Below are 19,912 nucleotides of genomic sequence, written 5' to 3' on the forward strand. Positions count from 1 at the left end.
CAGCATCCCATTTGCCTTATTACTTTTTGTACCTATGCATTCACATTTAGTGACCAGTGCACAAGGACACTCAAAATCCTTTTGCTCCTCAACTAGACACTCACCATGAAGTAAATTTTCTGACTCGTCTTGTTTGGACCCAAAGTGGATGATCTTAAGATGGATGGCCTCACACTTAGTCCAAATGCCAACTCACTCAGTCTGTCTATGCCCCAATGCTTTAATCAATACAACTTATTGTTCTTCCGAACGTAATGCCATTTAAAACTTGAATACACAATTCCCTATTCCTTCACCCAAAGCAAAGAGTGAGGCCTCAGTATAGATCCTTTGGAAATATCACATCATACCCTGCCAATCAGAGAGCATTCTCTTTATTCCGCTGTGTCTCATACATCCAAATTGACCAATTAACAACCCATGCCATGTTATCTCCAATTCCCTGTACCTCATTTTTGCTAATAAGCTGGTGCTAAACCTTATCAAATTCCTTCTGTATATTCATATAGGCAACATTCATAGACATCCCCCTATTCACCATATTAGTGACCGCCTCAAGAAATTCAGCAAAATTAGTTAGACATACCTTATTCTGTGAAAGGTTCATACGCTGCTAACTGTCCTGAAGCAGAGGTACTCTCAAGATACGCCCAGAAATCACAAGAAAGAATACAACATCTTTGTACAACTGTCTTAAAATTACTGCTGTCTTAAAATTGGTTAAGTTGAAAGATTTACTGTAACTTGAACTTTTTTTTCCATTTCAATCAATATCAACTGACATCTAGCATATTTGTGGCAAACGCAACTGGTAATAAAAAAAATTCTCAACAAATGGAAACATTTTTGATATTATTGATATTTGTTTTTTTTTGATGACAAATCCTGTGCAACTTCAGCTCTTTGCAAGAATCAAAATTTTTGAAGACCTGTACTATACAAATGGTCAAATACATCATTTCTGGTAGCAAAGTCTTTCCAATGTTGAAAAAGATTGATGTGACATAACAGCTTACCTGCAACAGCTTAAATTTTTTATTAAATAATGCAGAGTTATTATATCCATGCACAGGATCTTTTGGAATCAAGAGATGTAACTTGGACCTAGCTGGTAATAAAATTTCAGTGAAAGCTGCTCTTTATTTGAAAATCCACCAAATTTTCTCCTAACATACATTTTTCTTTTAAACAAAATATATTCTGCAAAGACAATGCAGCAAAATTTTGCAAAGTTTGTGTACTGAATTGCCTTAAGCTCAAACTATCCTTCACACACACCACTAATGTGAACGGAGTTTATGTTATATACAGTGAAGCACCGATCAACAGCGCTTTGTTACTCTTTATCTTGCTTTACTTTTTAAAAAAATTCTGCACAGAAACTATTCCCTCATTATCCAACTTTGTGTAAACAAGTCTTCTCAGAACCAATCAAATGAAGACACCATGTGTGGACATTTAAACAAATATTTCTAGTGTTCTGAGATCTGCATATGATTTGGAGTCCGATGGAGGTAGAGGATCTTTGTGAACTGAAGGCAATTCTTTACATTCTAGTCAGGAAAGGCAGCATTAAACTTGGATGTAAGATAATGACATGCTGAGCATAGAAAGGCCTTCCCATTTCTGCTAATGCCAAAATACAAAAGTAGTGCTTTGCAAGTCAATAACTGTTCCGTTGCAAAATCCTAGGCACAGAATTAACTACATTGATTAATACATTATTCATTCTAAATCCCATACAAATGCAAGTTTGTGATTCTGCCTACAAATAATTGTACAAGGGATAAGTAAACTGATTTGTAGAATATTTAGTGCTCCATCTTTCAATTAACTGCATTTCCCATTCAAACTCATGTTTTCATCCAACTGGTGAACCATGCACATCCTTATTAATCCTCACAGGAAGCATCTGATGCAATATTGTTGCTTAATCTGATGGTCATAAATAAATACAAACATAGTACACAAGGAATGTCTACTGCAAACTTGAATAAAAAGTAAAATTCAGAATTAATAATTTTAGCATGATTATTTTGTGAACGTGAAAGAAAAACTGATGCTTGGTGAACATGGAAAAGTTACATAATTTACTGCTGCTTTTCAAAGAATACCTCACCAAATCCTGATAATTTACAATCCAGCAGCTCTTTTCATATGTAGACACAAATCATACTCATTCTTCAAGCCATCATTTCTAAATCAATGAAAGTTTCACTCAGCATGAGAACATAATTCTTTGTTGCACTGTAGAGCATTATTGGTTGGAACTATTTAAAATCATGATTGAATCAGTCATCACCCAGTCAAAATAAGCCTTTCCATCTGCTGCTGAAGTTTATATATCAACATTTGCTTTCCAATAAACCTTTCATCTTGGTCAATCTGCCAATTTATTATCCATACTGAGATCATCCTTATGGAAGATAGTTTCACAAACAGCGGGTATTTTGCATGAAGAATAAAATTTGCTGCTTAGCACTTATCTTCTCAGAATGGATCCATTTGATGCCATTACATAAACTGTATCTGGAAAAAAGACAGAAAATAATACAGTAAAACATTATCTTTAAATTTTCTTTAAAATCACATTATAATGCACCCCAAATGTATAAATTCTTCAATCAAAAAATCAATTTTTGAATGATAAATCAGTTTTTTCATATAAGATATGAATACCCAGCTCAGAATATATGTTGACCAGTGTAGAATAAAATTCTACAGGCGATTTGTGAAAGAACAAAATGAAGAAGTTACAGATAGGCCCAAAAAGGAATATAATAGCAAGAACTTTAGTCTTCAAATGGTCTTTATTAATAAAAGGCGAACTGCATTACTATGTATTTATGGATAAACAACTGTAGAAAGTCAGAGTTACAAATTTTCTCTGTGAATCGCTCTATAGATCAACAGAGATACCACTGCATCCATAGATGGTATTGTGTATTTGAAAACCTTAATTCTTGTACAATTTTATAAGATGCATTTGAAGTTTTTTCTAGTTGTGGAACAGTGAAAAACTAAACAACCTACATTTGAATTAACCAACAGGCCCCACTTATTGTCAGAATTAGTTTGCTGAGCTATTAACTCCACAAAAGAAAAAGCTGCATGCTAACCAGTGCACTAACAAACTATACACAGAATTAAACTACCCTGTACTGTAACAACATTACATATCTCTACAAAGCACAAGTACACCACAATATCCTTGCAACAAGATGATCGTTTTGACATAATTTTGTGGGATAATCAAATAGTAAAACAGCACTGCTAATGTATAGCTGGCTTTGTTTGATGGTTTTTAGGTACCATCTGAACACTGCTCAACATAGCATACACAGAGATACGCACACTTATGACTCCACGAATACCTTGTCTGTTCTACAAGAAGTCCTTGAGAGAGAGCTCTGCAAACGGATCCTTTCCAGGAGCTCTAGGAGGACTTTGATTAGAAGGACTTGAGGCTGTAGGCAACTATTTCAGAAAGTGAAGAAAGAAAGTGAAAGCAGAAAATGCTAGGAATAGAACAAGAATTCAGTGACAGCAATGCAGAAACTGCTATTTTAGCAATGACAGCCACATTTACAAGGATTCAATTTTTGTACAAGAATAGCTATACAGATTAACTTGTAAAATTCATATTGCAGTTTAGGAACTAAGAAAGGTTTTAGCTGTTAGAAACTAATTTTTAAACAGAATTATTTGTAATTTCAGAAAAAAGATGTTAGCACAGGGGTGAGATTAACCAAACTATTAGTGTAAAATATATACAATGCTGTTTCATTTCCTGACTAAATCTATCAAGCACGTACCAACAGACACTTTGACTTTAACATCCGACAGTTTGAAATGCATGAAGCGTTTAATTTTTGATAGATTTGATGCACATAATTTAGTTTTCTAAATCACACTGACCAAGAGTGGGGGGGGGAAGGACATTTAAATAGCACAGTAACATACCATGCCAGGAAAATCATTAACTGACACTATGCATCTCCCTATAAGTAGGGATGATGGGGAAATGCAATTGAAGAGGTACTCCAGAGAAAACGACGAGCTGCTGTCCACTTTTTGACCAGACAATATAGTTTGTGGTGCAGGAGGAAAAAGAGTCAAATAGGAGTGTCAAGTGGAAGATTTCTAACAAAAGCAATTAATGCTACATTAACTGTTCAAAAATAAAAGGATCAGTATCTGCTTAAGAATGGTTTTGAAAGAAATGCAAATAGAACATAGCAACAATAACTTGCACTTATGTAGCACCTTTAACATTGAAAAAGTTCCAAGAGCTTCACAAGAGTCGTAATGAGCAAAAAAATGGATGCTGAGCTAAAGCCATAATCAAAAGCTTGGTCAAAGAGGGTTTTGGAGGTCATAAAGGAGGGAGAGGTGGAAAGCCTGAGAAGTTTGGAGGAACATTTCAGAGTTTAGGGACCGATTGGCTGAAGACAAGGTTGCCAACCATCAAGTGAAGGAAATCAAAAGTTTTGGAAGGTGGGTTGGAGGGTTCAACATCGAGGGGGTGGACATGGGTGAGGCCATTTAGAAATGTAAACACAAGGGTGAAAATTTTAAATTGAAGTGTTACAGTGCCAGGAGCCAATGTTGGTCAGCAAGGACAGGAATGATGGGTGAGCAAGGTGTATGGGCAGCAAAGTTTAAAATGTGCTGAGCTTCAAAGGATGGGAGGTCAGCCAGGGCAGCATTGAAATAGTAAAGGTCAAAAGTGACATGTTACAACAGAGATTCAGCAGATAGGATGCTGGGGGTGGGGTGAGAGAAAGAGTGGAAGTAATGGCAAGGTTACAGACTTTGCTGCAGAATCCAAAGCTAAGGGCTTCAATCTTTGTAGCGTTTAACTGGAGGAAATTGCAGCTCATCCAAGACTGACACAGAATTAGTGGGAGGAGTCTAGAGAAGCAGTGGAGAGGTACAAACAGGTATCATTAGCATGTATGTGGAACCTGAACCACTTTGGATGACAACGACAAAGTTCAGTATGGACGAAAAGGCTCAGTATATAGGTTTTAAAAAAAGGGAACAAAGGATCCTTGGGGGGACTTCAAAAGCAAAAGTGTGGACGGGTGGGGGAAAATGGAAGGGTAGGGAAGAGAAGGGATATTTGAAGGTTCAGTGGTTATGGTTTGATAGACAACAGTGCAGTCTCACTGAACTGGACAACAGGGGAGAGGCGATGAAGGAGAATAGTGTGGCTGACCACACCAAGGTTGTTGAAAGTTAATGAAGATGGGAAGGGAAATGCAATATGGTCACAGTTGCAGAGGATGCCATTTATAACTTTGATTAGAGCAGTATCAGGAATCTAATGGATAGAGATTCCAACAAGAAGTTGTGGGAAAGATGAACATGAATTTAAGAAACAACATTTTCAAGGACCTCGAAAGAAAGGGAAATTAGAGAGAGGTCAAAGGTGATTAAAGGGAGTGGGTTATAATGGCTGTCTGCAAGGAGGGAGATAGCTCCTGAGGAGATAAAAAAAACATTTACAATCTAATCTAACAAGGCAGCCAGGAAGGGAAGTTGAGTAATCAACAATATAGTGGAATGGAATCAAGGAACAGGAGGTGGATCACAGCAATCATCGACTCCACACAACACAATGGCTCCTATGCTGGTGGACTTATAAGGTTGTCACCTGTGATATGTAATTGATCATGTGAATAGTGCACATCGTAAAATTGTAATGAAATCTTCAGATGATTACTTTCCAGAATTGAGGAAGGCATCTTTAGAAATCTCCTTGCACCTTTTATTCTGCAGTTTGTTCTAGCCCACTGAACAGTTTGGCCAAGATCCATGGCAGTGTGAATTCCATGTGGTCTATGAAGGGAATTAATTTTGCAGGCCAATTGATCATTTTTAATTCTTTATTTTATATTTTAATCTTAGTTTGAGGAAAGAAATAGTAAGAAATGTTATATTTTTGTGAAGAACTTAAAGACAAACCCATAACTACAATTCTAGTACAACATGTTCCATACATTTAGCACAATGCATCAGTGGCTCACGATCCATTGTTTCGTTCACGATTTACAAATTATATCATAAATTCAACCCCATAACTTAAATTAAACACAGAAACCCCTCCAGAACTAGGGCACTGTAGAAATGCACGATTAAACCTGTATCTGCCACAATGTGGAACCCAAAATGTCCCTCAGCACTGCTCAGTCATGAACAGTATTACATTTAGTAAATCTCTTTAAATATATCAAACAAAACTATGACCAGAATCCCCACCTCAGCAACAAGTATGTAAATGTACTGACATAAAAGATCATCTGATTTAAGTAAAATCTTTATGCTAATTACGATCCCAAGACAAAGTTGCCTAAATTTTACCCAAGTCAATGTACAATTCAAATTATAAACCTAGAACATCTAATAGTCTATTCTTGTATGACTATTAAGTGGGCTTTGAACACTGGTATACAGCTAAGCTTCGCCAGAAACAACAAAAATAAGGCTAACTTAGCCAGGTTTGATCTTGTCAGCAGTGTGAATGGGTAAGTTTAATATAAACTAACGAAAACAAAAAATCAACAATGTACAATACACTGATGTAAGCAATACATGACCATTGCCAGCACATTTCTGTAACAGTACAAAGCTAAATACAGGTTTTGAAGAAAGACAGTACTAGGGTGCTTAAATGCAATTACCAAACTCCAAAAAGACCAGGGGTGAACATGGGGCTGTGATGAGTAAGCCGATATCAACCTGGATGACAGCAAGGTTACTCATCTCAGAGGGAAAAATTGTGGTTTCTATTCCTGATCATAATCCTGTGGCCATTGCTGGGAAGTATCTTGTCTGGAATTGGCTGTGCTACTGTCCATTGTTAAATAACTGCAGTATGCAGGCTATCACATAACAAGACTGCTTGGATAAGCAATTCAGAGTGACTGGCGCTAATAGAATTGTACACATCAGGAGTTGATGTATTTAAGAAATCACAAAGAGAATAAAAAGGAAACTGTAACAAAAATTATATATAAAGTGTTTCTACCGTAAATCTTTTGAAAATTTCAGTGACTCAGTTACAGTGGCACTTTAACATTTTGTTCTGCTACAATAGCATGACACAAGTTTCCTGTCTCAGAAATGCCACTGGGAAAGGAATAATAAATCAGTACATTGGTCAATCAGTGCTATTCTTGCACATTTAAATTGGCAGCTGCAGAGGTCAATCACATACCTAGTCGTAGCAAGGATTAACTCAAAAAGGGCCAAAAAGAAAACCAGTAGGGAAGGGACAGAAATTTTGCTTGCACCATACCAGCAAGAGGACAGCCAGGGAAGAGCTTAGTACTTTAATAAAGGTATAAATGAGAATGAAACAGAGGAAGATAAGTACAGCACAATTAGTCAACACCATCCATCACCAAGACTATGGGCGGCTGGGGCAGGGCCGGAAAATGCGGCGAGACATTCAAAAGTCCATTGACTTCAGCAGGACCAGAAGATCTTGTTGGAGGGAGGGGCCAGAAAATTCCTGCCTATGAATTCCACCTATCCTCATGGATCCATACTGGTCTCTATTGTGTTTATAGATTACACATAAAATCTTAATATCCTTGTTTACGAAAACATACCCTTCTCAACCCACCCAATTTCCGCACATCTCCTTCAACCTTATTTCCCCTCATTGAGTCCTGCCTATCTCTGCACCACCACGAATGATAAACCTTCAATCTCAATTTCCCACATCACTTAGTGAGTGCGGATTCACTGCAGGAAGTCGAAGGGAACTGGATGAAGTCCTAACAGTGTCAGATTATGCAAATTATACAAAGGCAGATGGGATTTTGGACAATGTGTCTCACAGTGCTAGGCTTCTGGATTTCATTTTAATTTATTTCTGGATAGAAGAAGAATTTCCCAATTCCTGCCCACAATTGACTGGAATGCTGAGGATAAAAGGATAGTAAATTACACACCCTCTTGTGGAAAACGGTAGGTCTAGAAATTCATTGTTTACATTTAGTTCAGGTGTGTTTTTATGTTACTTTAAATAAAAACTAACTTTCTAAAAAAATACTTGCTCTGAGCTCCATTTTTTCCTCCGATTCTCACTTAGTTTTTGATACTAAAAATAAAAAACTGAATAATATGTAAAAGCTCCACGTTTTATAAAAAGTACTTTTAAAAGTCCTTAACGACAGTTAAATGGTAGCCAAGTCCCAGGTCCTATCAAGTAGTGAAGCAGTCAGATTATCCAGGACTTGGAGTACATCAGATCAAGACTTAGAATGAGTGACAAATTGACAACTGGAAAATTGTACATAGTCGTCTTCTCCTTATCACCACCCTCCTCCCCAATAATCACTGACTAATAATTTCAAAAACAGGAATGTGAGCATCCCAACAACATCACTGGCGCATGCAGAGGGGGGTACCGGCAGGCTGGGCGCAGCGGAGTGGCATCATTGCATTTCCGCGCATGCAGACAGCTATCAGTGGACATCTTGCATTAGCAAGAGACAGTGTTAAAACATACATTTTCAGTTTAAATATATAAGCAATTTTTTTCTGATGAAAGGTCATCAACCTGAAACGCAAACTTTGCTCCTCTTTCCACCGATGCTGCTTGATCTGCTGAGTATTCCCAGCATTTTTTGTTTTTATTTCGCTTTTGTATTAGCAATAAAGCATCAAGTTCAAAGACTTCTTATATTACACAAACTTACAAGTCACTGGTTTTCATGAAAAAAAATAATGCAACTTGATCCTCAAGTTAAAAATCCCAGAATCCTATATACTAAAAATGGAATTTGATTTATTCGGTCACTATAATGGTCAAATTGTAATTTTTAAAAATGCAGCTAGTCAAAATAATGTGTCAACTAAATTTTTCTTAATGTTAGGAGCATGGCTCAGTACTACAAATATTTTCATAGTCATTTTAAACTGACACTGTGACTTAATGACAAACTTAAATCTAAACACCACAGTAATCCTATAGAATATATTACAAAACAGCTGTTCACTCTTTGAATATGTAAAATCTCAATATTCCAATAGTACCATCATAAATTAACATAATAGATAAAATAGTCAAACATGTAGTCAAACTTATCAAATTACAAGACAAATAAAATGCTAAAATACCTGTGCTCCAGGTACAGAACTAAAAGGGTTTGATGGTCTCATGACAGGCTGAGTGTACATCATTGTTTGTTGCGTCATCATAGGCATGGCTCCCATCGTAGGTGGCTAGTGAAGGAAAAAAAACAATAAAAAATAATTTCTAATGGATGTTTCCCCTATAGCTAGATATAAAAATTACTTAATTTCAGAGGCATTTAATATAGTTTATACCTTAAATATTATAATAAATGCATAAAGCACAGGCTTTTGTTTATTGCTTTCAAGATTGGGAAAGCTTGACTTTGTGTTCATCCATTTAGTAATCTATCATATGGTCTCCAACCTCTTGAATCCAGCACTCCAGGGTTCACAACATTCCATTGCAATTATTCTAAAACTTGATGAACCAATATGCTAATTTACCCAACTCTAACTACATCTGACAGGATACAAAAATACCTGTATCGCAACGTGTTGAAGTTGCATGAAACTGTTCTTGATATATCATTAATTTTCTCAAAGATGGGACATTTGCAAGCGAGTTCATTAAGAACGACAGGACATCAGGTTAACAATTTGGGCATGATAGCAGGAAACAAGCATCTTTCACTTTAAATACTGACCTACTTAGAGTAGTTAAAATCAAATGAGAATACTTTGGCTATGCCATGATCATGGAAATTTTTTTTGGCCAACATTGCCAAGTTGGAGGAACAACCACAGATGAGAGAGAGTTAAAATCACATGGAGGACCTTTTACCTATGGAGTCAAGGTTGAGTTGCAACCCAATATTAATAGCATCTCTCCTGGTGAACTGAGCTACATGAAGATCATGTAAAGAATGCTGGAAACATTTTTACATGATGCAAACATAAATAACATCTGTGAGGGGATTCTCACTAATTCTCCAGTAGAGGATAAAATTCTTCAGTTTAGATTTCACTTTATTTGAAATACTTACCATGCCATAGCCCATTACTGCTGTCGGTGTTGTTGCTGGGTAAGCCATTATGGGAGGGGCCTGAGACAAAAGCATTTGAACATATGATAGCAAAAATGTATTTGTAATTAATCATTACTACAACATAAGAAACAACAAAAATCTCCAAACAGCTTGCGATTTAAGTGTCGTGCAAATACCTGATCAAATGTCACATTTTCTAAATACCAGCGCGTAAATAGAATAAGAACTTACAGTGAGGTGGTACTTCCTCACACCTCCCAGAAACATATCAAAGCAGTTCACAGAATGAATTACTGGGAAGTGCAATCACTTTATCAGGTCAGCAAAATAAATGATGAACAAATCCAATCCATTCTAATATTCTGGTTAAATCAGACTAAAGCACGGAACTTTATCATTTTATATTTTAAAATACATAATTTGAAATTGTAAAAATTATTCTCTGCAAATTTCAATTATTTGATTAAATCAAAATACTGCAGATGCTGGAAATAAAAACAGAAAATGCTGGAAAAACTCAGCAGGTCTGGCAGCATCTATGGAGAGAGAAACAAGTTAACGTTAACGCTAACTCTGTTCCTCTTGCCACAGATGTTACCTGACCTGCTGAGTTTTTCCAGCAATTTGTTTTTTATTTCAATTATTTGATTGTTTTAAAGACAGAGGACATGAGCCATACAGAACATCTGTATTTATATCAATGACATCTACATAAAAAATAATCAGTCAGATTTATCCTGGGGAAGCAGGTTGCAGGAATCTAAATTCTTATCACCAAGTTGACCTAAACAATAAATATGGTGCAATAAATTCTTCAGTATTTACTACCACATACATGTTACAACAAATGGAAAAGGTAACAGCAGCTCAAAAGTGTTATTTATTATCCTCCTTTCCTTTGGCAAATGTTGATGGGTATGCAATGATAATGAAGTGGCCTAATTGAGCAGCTGTTTAACAATGAATTATTGAATAACTAGTTGCATCTACTCAACATTTCAGCATGCACTGTTAAGTTAGTCTGTGGACTGCTAGTGAAGACGAGTAAAGAAACTAAAGCCTGCGTTCTGAATGTTTAGACGCAAAAGGTTTACAGCAGGAAGGAACTGGGTTGCGCCTAGCACTCTCGCACCTCACATTAGACATTTGGTGCCATAGTAAATTACATTTATAAATCCATGTTCCGCTATGCTACACCAACACTATGCCACTACACCACCACTTACCCACTGCGATTTATAGATTTTGTTTTCAAAATGGAGCAACTTAATTTTCAAAGTTAAGCAAATTGTCTGAACAAGTACTGATCAAAACAATCAGTAACCTATTTAGCTTTGTACGATAATCTTGCCTATACTAGTGGCGCCCTAGGAAGTTAAAACAAAAATGATGATATTAATGTTTATCAGATCTATTCATATCTTAACTTCTTCCTTCTAAAATGGAGCATTGTATAGTTAACATCCCTTTCTTTGGATGTGTGAAGTAGGAGATCATTTTTTCCAAGTCATCATTCCCACTTTACAGGTTGCTCCATCTCAAGTAAAACTGGCACATGCACAGATTTCCGAAAATGTAGCAGATATTTTTCAAAAACACTGGTTTGGACATTTTAAAAACAATTATTTTATTTTCCCTCCAGTACCTTTCAATACCATGGACTACACGTCCACTACTTTAGTAACTAAAATGCTTTCATTCGTCCCAAGATGTTCTTCTAAAACCTAGTTAAGGCATTGCTCAACCCAACAGATTCTGTCTTTGCCTTTTCCTCACCCAGCTTCTGGATCAGGTAGCGTAAAAGATGCAATATGTGTGCTTACAGTTCAATATTGTACAATTCACTATTTTGTATCAAGCAGGGGATTCTCCTACAGCAGGTGAGTCTGCACAGGTTATTTGACCATAAGGGCATCACAGCTGAGCATAATTTTGTTCTCACTCAAGATCCACATGCACAAACTAGCATGCAATATCAAACTCAAAGGGCAAGAAATCAATTGTTTTTCTGTTCTCAGTGGCAGGTTGCTTTTTTACTTCATCACCTCCGGGCAAGGCCAATTACTGCTCAACACCAACTGGTGATCTGTCTGAGGCTGGAAACACTTCAGAGAACTTCCAAAACAAGCCCAGTTCCTATAGTGCACTACAAAGCCAGCTCAATCAAATTCTAAATATGGAAACAGGAAATAATGTATGGAGAATATCAAACTTTCCCCAGCTGCTTAACAGTGAATGGCAATCCTCAGATTGTTAAAGGAAGAATGTCTGTCAAGCAACAACTTAATTGAAAATAAATCAAATTGGGAGTAATCCAATGGAATAAACATGAGATAAGGCAACAAGGCTGCCTTCCAAAACCAATTAGAATTGGAAAGAAATTGAAACCTGTAAAATATACAATAGCTCTGCTCCAAGTAAAATGTTAGGCTAGCTAAAGTATTGTGCCAAAACTCCTTTAAAGGCAGCGACTCTACAAGAAAGATTGAGTAGATGCACCAAGGGAAAAAACAAAAGGAGAAGGAACTTTGAATATAGAAATTTAATCATATTCAAAAACTATTCCAAAAAAAAAGGTAAGTATCTAATATTCAGTTCCATTCATCCACATAATATCTAAGCAAATGTCAAGTGGCACATGAAAACAAGTGACAACATTTTATGATCTTCAAAGCAAGCTCCCCCTACTTATGTCCTCCCTTCCTCTGAAGACACAGTCCCTGAGGTACAGTTTTACAAATGTCAGTCATCCTCTGATACCTCATCCATGTGGCCTCAAAAGCAAGTGTTGTTTTTCAACCACAAGGGCATCACAGTTGATCCTATTTCTGTCCAGATCCAAAATCCACACAAACTAAGTACTACGCAGCATCAACACTTTAAAATTCAGCATTCCAGTGTTTGTTTTCCTGTTTAGGTAATAGCCATTTAAACTTTCAGGTTAAATATTTTCAAATCATCATTTGCAAAATCTTATCACAATTGGATATAGATTCTTCAAAATGTCTAACTAGGATTAGGTGGCCACATTACAGATGGTCAAACTTTATACCAAATGTCAATTCTAGATTTTCATTTTAGCTGCTGTCAAATGGAGTTGTATGATATAAGTGTGGTTCTTGAAATTTTAAGAATTCATACTTGCAGTTTGATTCTCAAGCTCATCACTTTTTGAACAAAATTGCACGAAACCATTCCATTACCAACTGGCAGCAACTTCAATATACTTCAAAAACCATAACAATATTTTAACAATTCCTAAAGGAAATAGTTTAGCAACGGATGGCTATATAACGGAATCTATAGAATCCCAATGATAAATAGAATTGGAAAACCCAATTGAAGCATTCTTTAAATTGAGGCCTAAAGTTGATATTTATTATATTAGCCACAATTGACATAGACTTTACCAAGTTTCCTAGCAGCCATAAACATTCAGTATCAAACTATTTAAAATAAAAGTAGGGAAAGTGCAATCGATGCATTATAGCTACTTTGGTAATTCCTTCATTTATAAGTAAGAATTCATGAGCGCACACACACACACACAAACAAACTGGGGAAACAGGAAAGAAAGGAAAGATTGTAGAAGGGAAGAAAAATGCTTCCATATATATGGAAGTCTTCAATGGAGAGATTTAAATTTTTAAAAAGGCTGACTTTGTAAAATTTAAGATAGATTTAGGCATCGGAGGCAACAATTTCAGAGCACCATGAATCTAGCAGGTGAAAAACAACAGTTGCAAGTAGTTTTCAACACAGTAGTAATTGACAAAAGCTTTATGGTAAAATGGTTTATTTCACTTACGTATTGAGGAAAATGCATGCCATTCCGCTTTCCAAAGGAAACAATTGCATCATGCAACAAATATTTAGTTAGACTAGGCTCTTGCAAATTGACCAATATATTGCTTATAATTAGAGGAGTGCAAATCAACACTAGTTTTACAAGAATAAAACTTATCCTTTAAAAAAAATTCACAAGTGAAAAAGAATATAGACTTAAAATACCTTTATCATTTTAATTAAGACTATTTATATGTTCTAGCAGTACTCAGAGAAAAATACAAATTTATCTTGCAGACTTTGTCCCTCTCCTCTTCTGTGCCCACTCAAACTGTCATCATTGCATTTCTATCTCCATGCCTTTATTAATCTAAGTAGCAGTGAATTTGTGCTTGGTCAATTACATGACGAAGTATTTGGATGTGCACTTGCGATGCCATGGCATACAAGGTGCTGGAAAATGGGATTAAAATAATTAGGTACTTGTTTGACCGGCACAGACTCGATGGGCCGAAGGGGCTTTTTCTGTGCTGTAGACCTCTATGACTCTATGACAGGTAGAGAAACCCATCATTGTCATGTTTAAGAGAATAGTAATCAAGTTACTGAGAAATCCACACCCACCAATAGTTTCTATGGCGTCCATAACCTTTCTTCACGTGGACACAACCAACTTTTCCAAGACCAGGCAGCTTATGGGCAGGCTGGCATATCTACTACCAAGGGATTCTAGCATACAGAGGATTAATGCTGGAGTTTAACCAGCTAAACCATACTGCTCATCATCCTACCTATTAAAGCATTTGCTTGAAGGGTTACGTAGCCAAATGAGAAGAATCCAAGCCCTCAATAATACGGCCATCAAGTTCCATTAGTTAGCCGAGGTGGCTGGTCAATTAACACCATAGTCCTGGAATATCACAAATCTGCCTGGTTCAGGGATGAATTGGAACTTCCATCGCCAGGAGCTTCCATCATGGAGTCACCTGGACCTGAAGAAACCCGGCTCATTTATCTACCTTGCTTCTTCCCAGCGAAGATGGTCTTTAGTGGGTTAGACACCTGATTCCAGTGTTAAAGACAACATGCATTTGACTTGGTTGGGGGGGGGGGGGTGTCTGTGTGTGTGTGTGTGTGTGTGTGAGAGAGTCCACTCTTATCATGACCTAGTTGGTGTGCTGTCATGAAATTTACCACAATGTGTACCAAGTGTCTTTGGAAATCGCTACATAAAAGCTGGCAAAATCTCAATTTTCCAATAAGTGCTAAACCTAGCCCATGGTGAATGTTTTGTTAAACAGTAGAATGAACAACTGTAAAATAATCTGGAGGAATTCATGAAGGACTTTGCCTTTTATGCTGCAGTTCTAAACACATAGCACAAAAATACTGCACAAAGTATTTTCATGTATTTCCAAACATGATTCACAAAACACAATAGAACTTAGTAAATTTATTCCACAGCGGAACCTCTAATGATGAAAATCACTAGTAATAACGAGTTTCATATTTGAGAAGACACAAATTAGCATTACTCACTTCTAGGTCTGCAAATCTCACATTTCTATAGAACTTATGCATAATTTAGTTCAAGTCAGATTTGCTGGCAAAAAATAGTAAACAGGAGTTTTGTCAATCTCCAATCAATTCTACTTCTTCAGAAAGGAGAGACTGTTTTGTTTTCATGATAAAGGATGCATGTTGCTTTCAGGTTAAATGGACTTTCCACCAGCTTTTACCTTTATAATTTTATTATAAGACCATTAGATTTCCCATAATGTTTGCCATAAGTAGTCTTATTTTGTTCTTGAGATGCGAGCGTCACTATGAAAGCCAACATTTATTGCCTATTCCTAAATGCCTTTAAAGGTGGTTCTGAGTGACCTTCTTGTACCACTGTCGTCCATGTGGTGTAGGTGCACCCACAATCGTGTTCTGAAGGGAGATCCAGGATTTTGACCTGCCGATTTAGTTCGAAGTCACAATGATACATACGAACAAACAAGTAGGTGTAGGCCATTTGGTTCCTCAAGCCTACTCCACCATTTAATAAGATCATGGCTGATATGACAGTAACCTCAAATCTGCATCTCGCCTATCCCCAATAACCTATAGCCCCCTTGCTTATCCACCTCTGCCTTAAAAGTATTCAAAAGCTCTGTTTCCACTGGCTTTTCAGGAGGAGAGTTCCAAAAACTCACAACCCTCAGAAAGAATTTCACCTCATCTCCATATTAAATGGACGACCACTTATTTTTAAACAGTGACGCCTAGTTCTGGATTCTCCCACAAGAGGAAACATCCTTTCCACATCCACCCTGTCAAGACCCCTCAGGATCTTAAATGTTTCAATCAACTCTTACGCTTCTAAACTCCAGCAGATACAAACCTGGCCTGTCCAACCTTTCCCCATAAGACAATTCCAGGTATTAGACTGGTAAACCTTCTCTGAACTGCTTCCAACACATTTACATCCTTCCTTAAATAAGGTGGTCAATACTGTACACAGTACTCCAGATCTGGTCTCACTAGTACTCTGCATAACTGAGGCATTACCTCCTTGCTTTTATATTCAATTACCCTTGCAAAGGTGATGGTTAGATTCTCGCTTGTTGCAGGTGGTCATTGCCTGGCGCTTGTATGAAACAAATGTTACTTGTCATTTATCACCCCAAGCCTAAACGTCATCTGGGATCGAGAGCAAAATTGTGAGGTTTGTTTATCTGTGTCTCAATTTTTCATTAGAAAGAAATAATTAATTTGTAGTTATCTAGCGCCTTTGCAATCAGGGCCATGAAAATTTTGAACATGTTGCAAGTTAGTGAAAATTCATTATTTTAGATATGTTACATTAGGAATTGTTTTTTTTAAACTTGTATTGCCAGCAGACTGAAGAAAAATGGTGCCCAACATTTACAATGAATATCCTGCAAAATTGAATTCATTTACCTTTTCTTTCTACTGGCAATTATTGGTGACAGCTTAGTTGGCTTGTAGTTATTAAAAAAAACTTAATGATTGGTGGTTTTTGATTCATTTTTAAAAATTTGTATTAGGATTTATTGGAACATTTGACAACAGACTTAGGAATGTACATTTCCACAATACCAATGTAAATATTTGTGGCAGTCATGGTGAAATATTAATTACATTTCTATTTGATTAGGCTATTCACAAGCAAATTTTACATAGCAAACAAAATCAGGAAAGTGACTATTAAACAGAATAGTCCCATAGCTTCAGACAGGGCAAATCCGAGGATAGCATACAAGAATAACTGCTGCTTCAGAGAAGGATTTCTGGCACGGCCAATAATAAGACTACCAAAAACTGTTCCAATTCCATTTTTTGGTGCACAACTGTTGAGCTGTGATTGTAACTGATTTATACAAAATTTAAGCCAACATAAAATCATGAGAAATCTGTATATGGACAGTGCAACATTTGAAGTGTAATGGACAGAGGCAGATACTGTTTTTATGCCTCAGGAGGTACATTTCTTGTTACAAAAATCTACATATTTTCACAATAGTGAAGTCAAAACAAAGCACATTATCAAACAAAATGCTTCCACTTAATCAATATAGTGGAGGAGAAAGAACTGTACGTTTCCTAGGTGCTTGTATTAGATATCCCCAAAGACCCAAAGGATAAAGCTGATGAATTCACCAGCTTGTAAAAAGGCAAAAATTTAGCCAATATAAATTTTATAATTTTCAATTTTAGAAACCAAAGTATATAGAATAAATTGAGTATCCTTAACTCAAATGAAGACTTACAAACATTTCAAAACACTAAAGGCAGAATCGTCTGTTCCAGTTTGCAGCAGCTGACATAGCAGGCGGGAGTGGAAAATATCGGGAAATTGCAAAATTGGTTTCACACTGTCGTAAAACCAGTTTGCGATTGTCTGCTTCACCTGTCCATGGTGGGCCATGTTTCTTGCCATCGGGAACCTAATTTCAATACTTTAGCATCTCATTATAAGCTCTGCTCACTGGAATCATCCCTCTAAGCTGGGTCATCCGGGCACACGCTGACATATTTCACAACAAACATAAGTGACATGCACCTGGCGAGCTGCACTTCGCTCGGGACTGAGGTTTGTTTGCCAACCTTGCAGCACTTGCTGTCATCAGCACAAGGCTTCGCAGGCAGCGCCACATCACTTTTAGGGGGGCTTATGGGCAGCTCTCTATCTGTCAGACCAGCCACAGGGTGGGGCTGGATTTTCAACAACTGCAGGGCGAGGGCTGCACTGGGGAAGGGGGTATCCCAGGGTGTGTGTGGGGGCACAGGTTGACCTGTGCCAGTGGCCTCAAGATGCTGAGGGTGAGGAGGCAGTCTGCAGAGGAGATGAGGTCAGATGGAGATGTGAGGGTGCGTGTGAGTGCTGTGACATGGCAGATGATGTGTGCCAGGCAGATCAACTCCATGAGGGAAACTTGCTCATGTGGTCACAACTGTTTTGCAATTTGTATTTTATTTCGAGATGCGTGCCTTGAATTCAGAAGTAATAAGACTACCGTGACTTAAGGTTTTTAAAAAACAAATTAAACATTTATGTACGTGCTGAAATATTTTTTGTTAATAAGTCTACAAATTATTACAATAACTCCTAAAACCCCTAATTAATCTGACTCCCAGTTACACCACTATTAAGACAACAGTAAAAACAGATAGATTTAAACAGGCCCAGGCAAAGCAACACAATACCCTGGACAATGATATTCAAAGTGAATGCTCTAAGCTTCGGTTCCTGCAGACAGCAACTTAATGCACAGGGGCTGGAGGCTTTTCACACTTGTGTTAGATCTTAGAATGCCTTCTCCTCTTACACAAAGCCTCATCTCCTTTATACACATTTCTCCCTTTTTAATGCAAATTTCATTGCTCCAATATGTCTTTGCAACTTTACTTTTCTCATAATATAAATCTTTCATAGTACCAATTTTATCAGTAACCTTTGGGAAAAAAATAAACACGCTGTTTGGCTTGGCTTCTTCTGGCTAGGTGTAACATCTTACCCTCTCTTTGAAATTCATCTACAATGGTTTATTTAAAAATGCAAATGTTCCTTACACCTCACATTCTAAAACTTCAGCCATGTTTACATATTTAGCATTTCAAACCTAGCTTCTTGTTGATAACTCAAAACCTCCAGACCAGCTGTCTCTAATTCAATTAAATCCCCCAACACACACACAGAGAAGCTAATCCAAACCTCACTATTAACTCACTTTTACAATAAATCACAATAATATTATGAAAATTATTATATTTTCATGACAATTAGAGAGTGAGAATGGTGATGTCCCTTGAGCTGGCAGTGAGTGAGATGCCAGTGAATGTGATGGCCTTGTGAGTTGAGTAATGAGATAGTTGCTGTACCCTGGCGGCATGGATGAGATTATTCATCCTCTTTAGGCGCTGGATGGCCAACCTTTGCAGTGTTGGCACTGACCACCACTGACATTGCCTCCCAAGCTGGAGTGGTGAGATTGCTGGACCTCCTGGGGTCAGAGCGGGTCTGGAGGACATCACGGCGGGCCTCCAAATGGCATTCCAGTGACGGGTCACTGAACTCTTCTTGACTTTCAGGGCCATGTCTTCACTGGAGCAGTCCTGGGCTGCAAGCATTGAGAACTGATATGGCACCCGGAGTGAGGAAATGGTGCGGTAACAGCGTGGCGGGCGATTCAAAGGCCGCCCACTAACGAGACAGCATGTTTCCTGTGGCTGCATAATTAATGAGGCGGGAAGCAGACGATACAGCGCAAAAGCCCGCCATTGCGACTGGGGGTAAAACGTCATTTTACGTGCCCGCTAATGTACTTATTAACGATTCCACTCTAAGTTTTGATTAGTGCAAGACAAAAATCTTCAACAAAAATGTCGTTTTTTTTCAGCAATGCTCATGTTCTGTATTACCAAACAACTATCTGTCACATTTCTGGAATTATGAATATAAACTGGTGCAACCAGTAGTGAATTATTCTCAATTGCTTTGTGAGATATTTCACAATTGCCACTATAATTATTCTCTT

At 37.3% G+C, this 19,912-nt stretch overlaps 1 protein-coding gene across 14 annotated transcripts in view; it reads right to left on the reverse strand.

The window, feature by feature from the left end:
• Positions 1-1,012: 1,012 nt before the first annotated feature.
• Positions 1,013-19,912, reverse strand: part of picalma (phosphatidylinositol binding clathrin assembly protein a) — a 142,019-nt gene continuing 123,119 nt past the window's right edge. For 9 of the 14 annotated variants that reach the window (XM_078545731.1, XM_078545730.1, XM_078545728.1 and 6 more), the window contains 4 exons: positions 10,077-10,136; positions 9,136-9,240; positions 3,375-3,477; positions 1,013-2,529 (listed from right to left, as the gene is read on the reverse strand). In XM_078545731.1, coding sequence (XP_078401857.1) covers positions 3,385-3,477; positions 9,136-9,240; positions 10,077-10,136 — 258 coding nt within the window. In that variant the 3' untranslated portion in view covers positions 1,013-2,529; positions 3,375-3,384. The remainder of the gene's footprint in view (positions 2,530-3,374; positions 3,478-9,135; positions 9,241-10,076; positions 10,137-19,912) is intronic. The other 5 variants (XM_078545732.1, XM_078545726.1, XM_078545725.1 and 2 more) reach the window with 1 other exon arrangement.

This window comes from Cetorhinus maximus, chromosome 7, assembly GCF_964194155.1.
Source record: "Cetorhinus maximus chromosome 7, sCetMax3.hap1.1, whole genome shotgun sequence".
In the NCBI taxonomy this organism is placed as follows: Eukaryota; Metazoa; Chordata; class Chondrichthyes; order Lamniformes; family Cetorhinidae; genus Cetorhinus; species Cetorhinus maximus.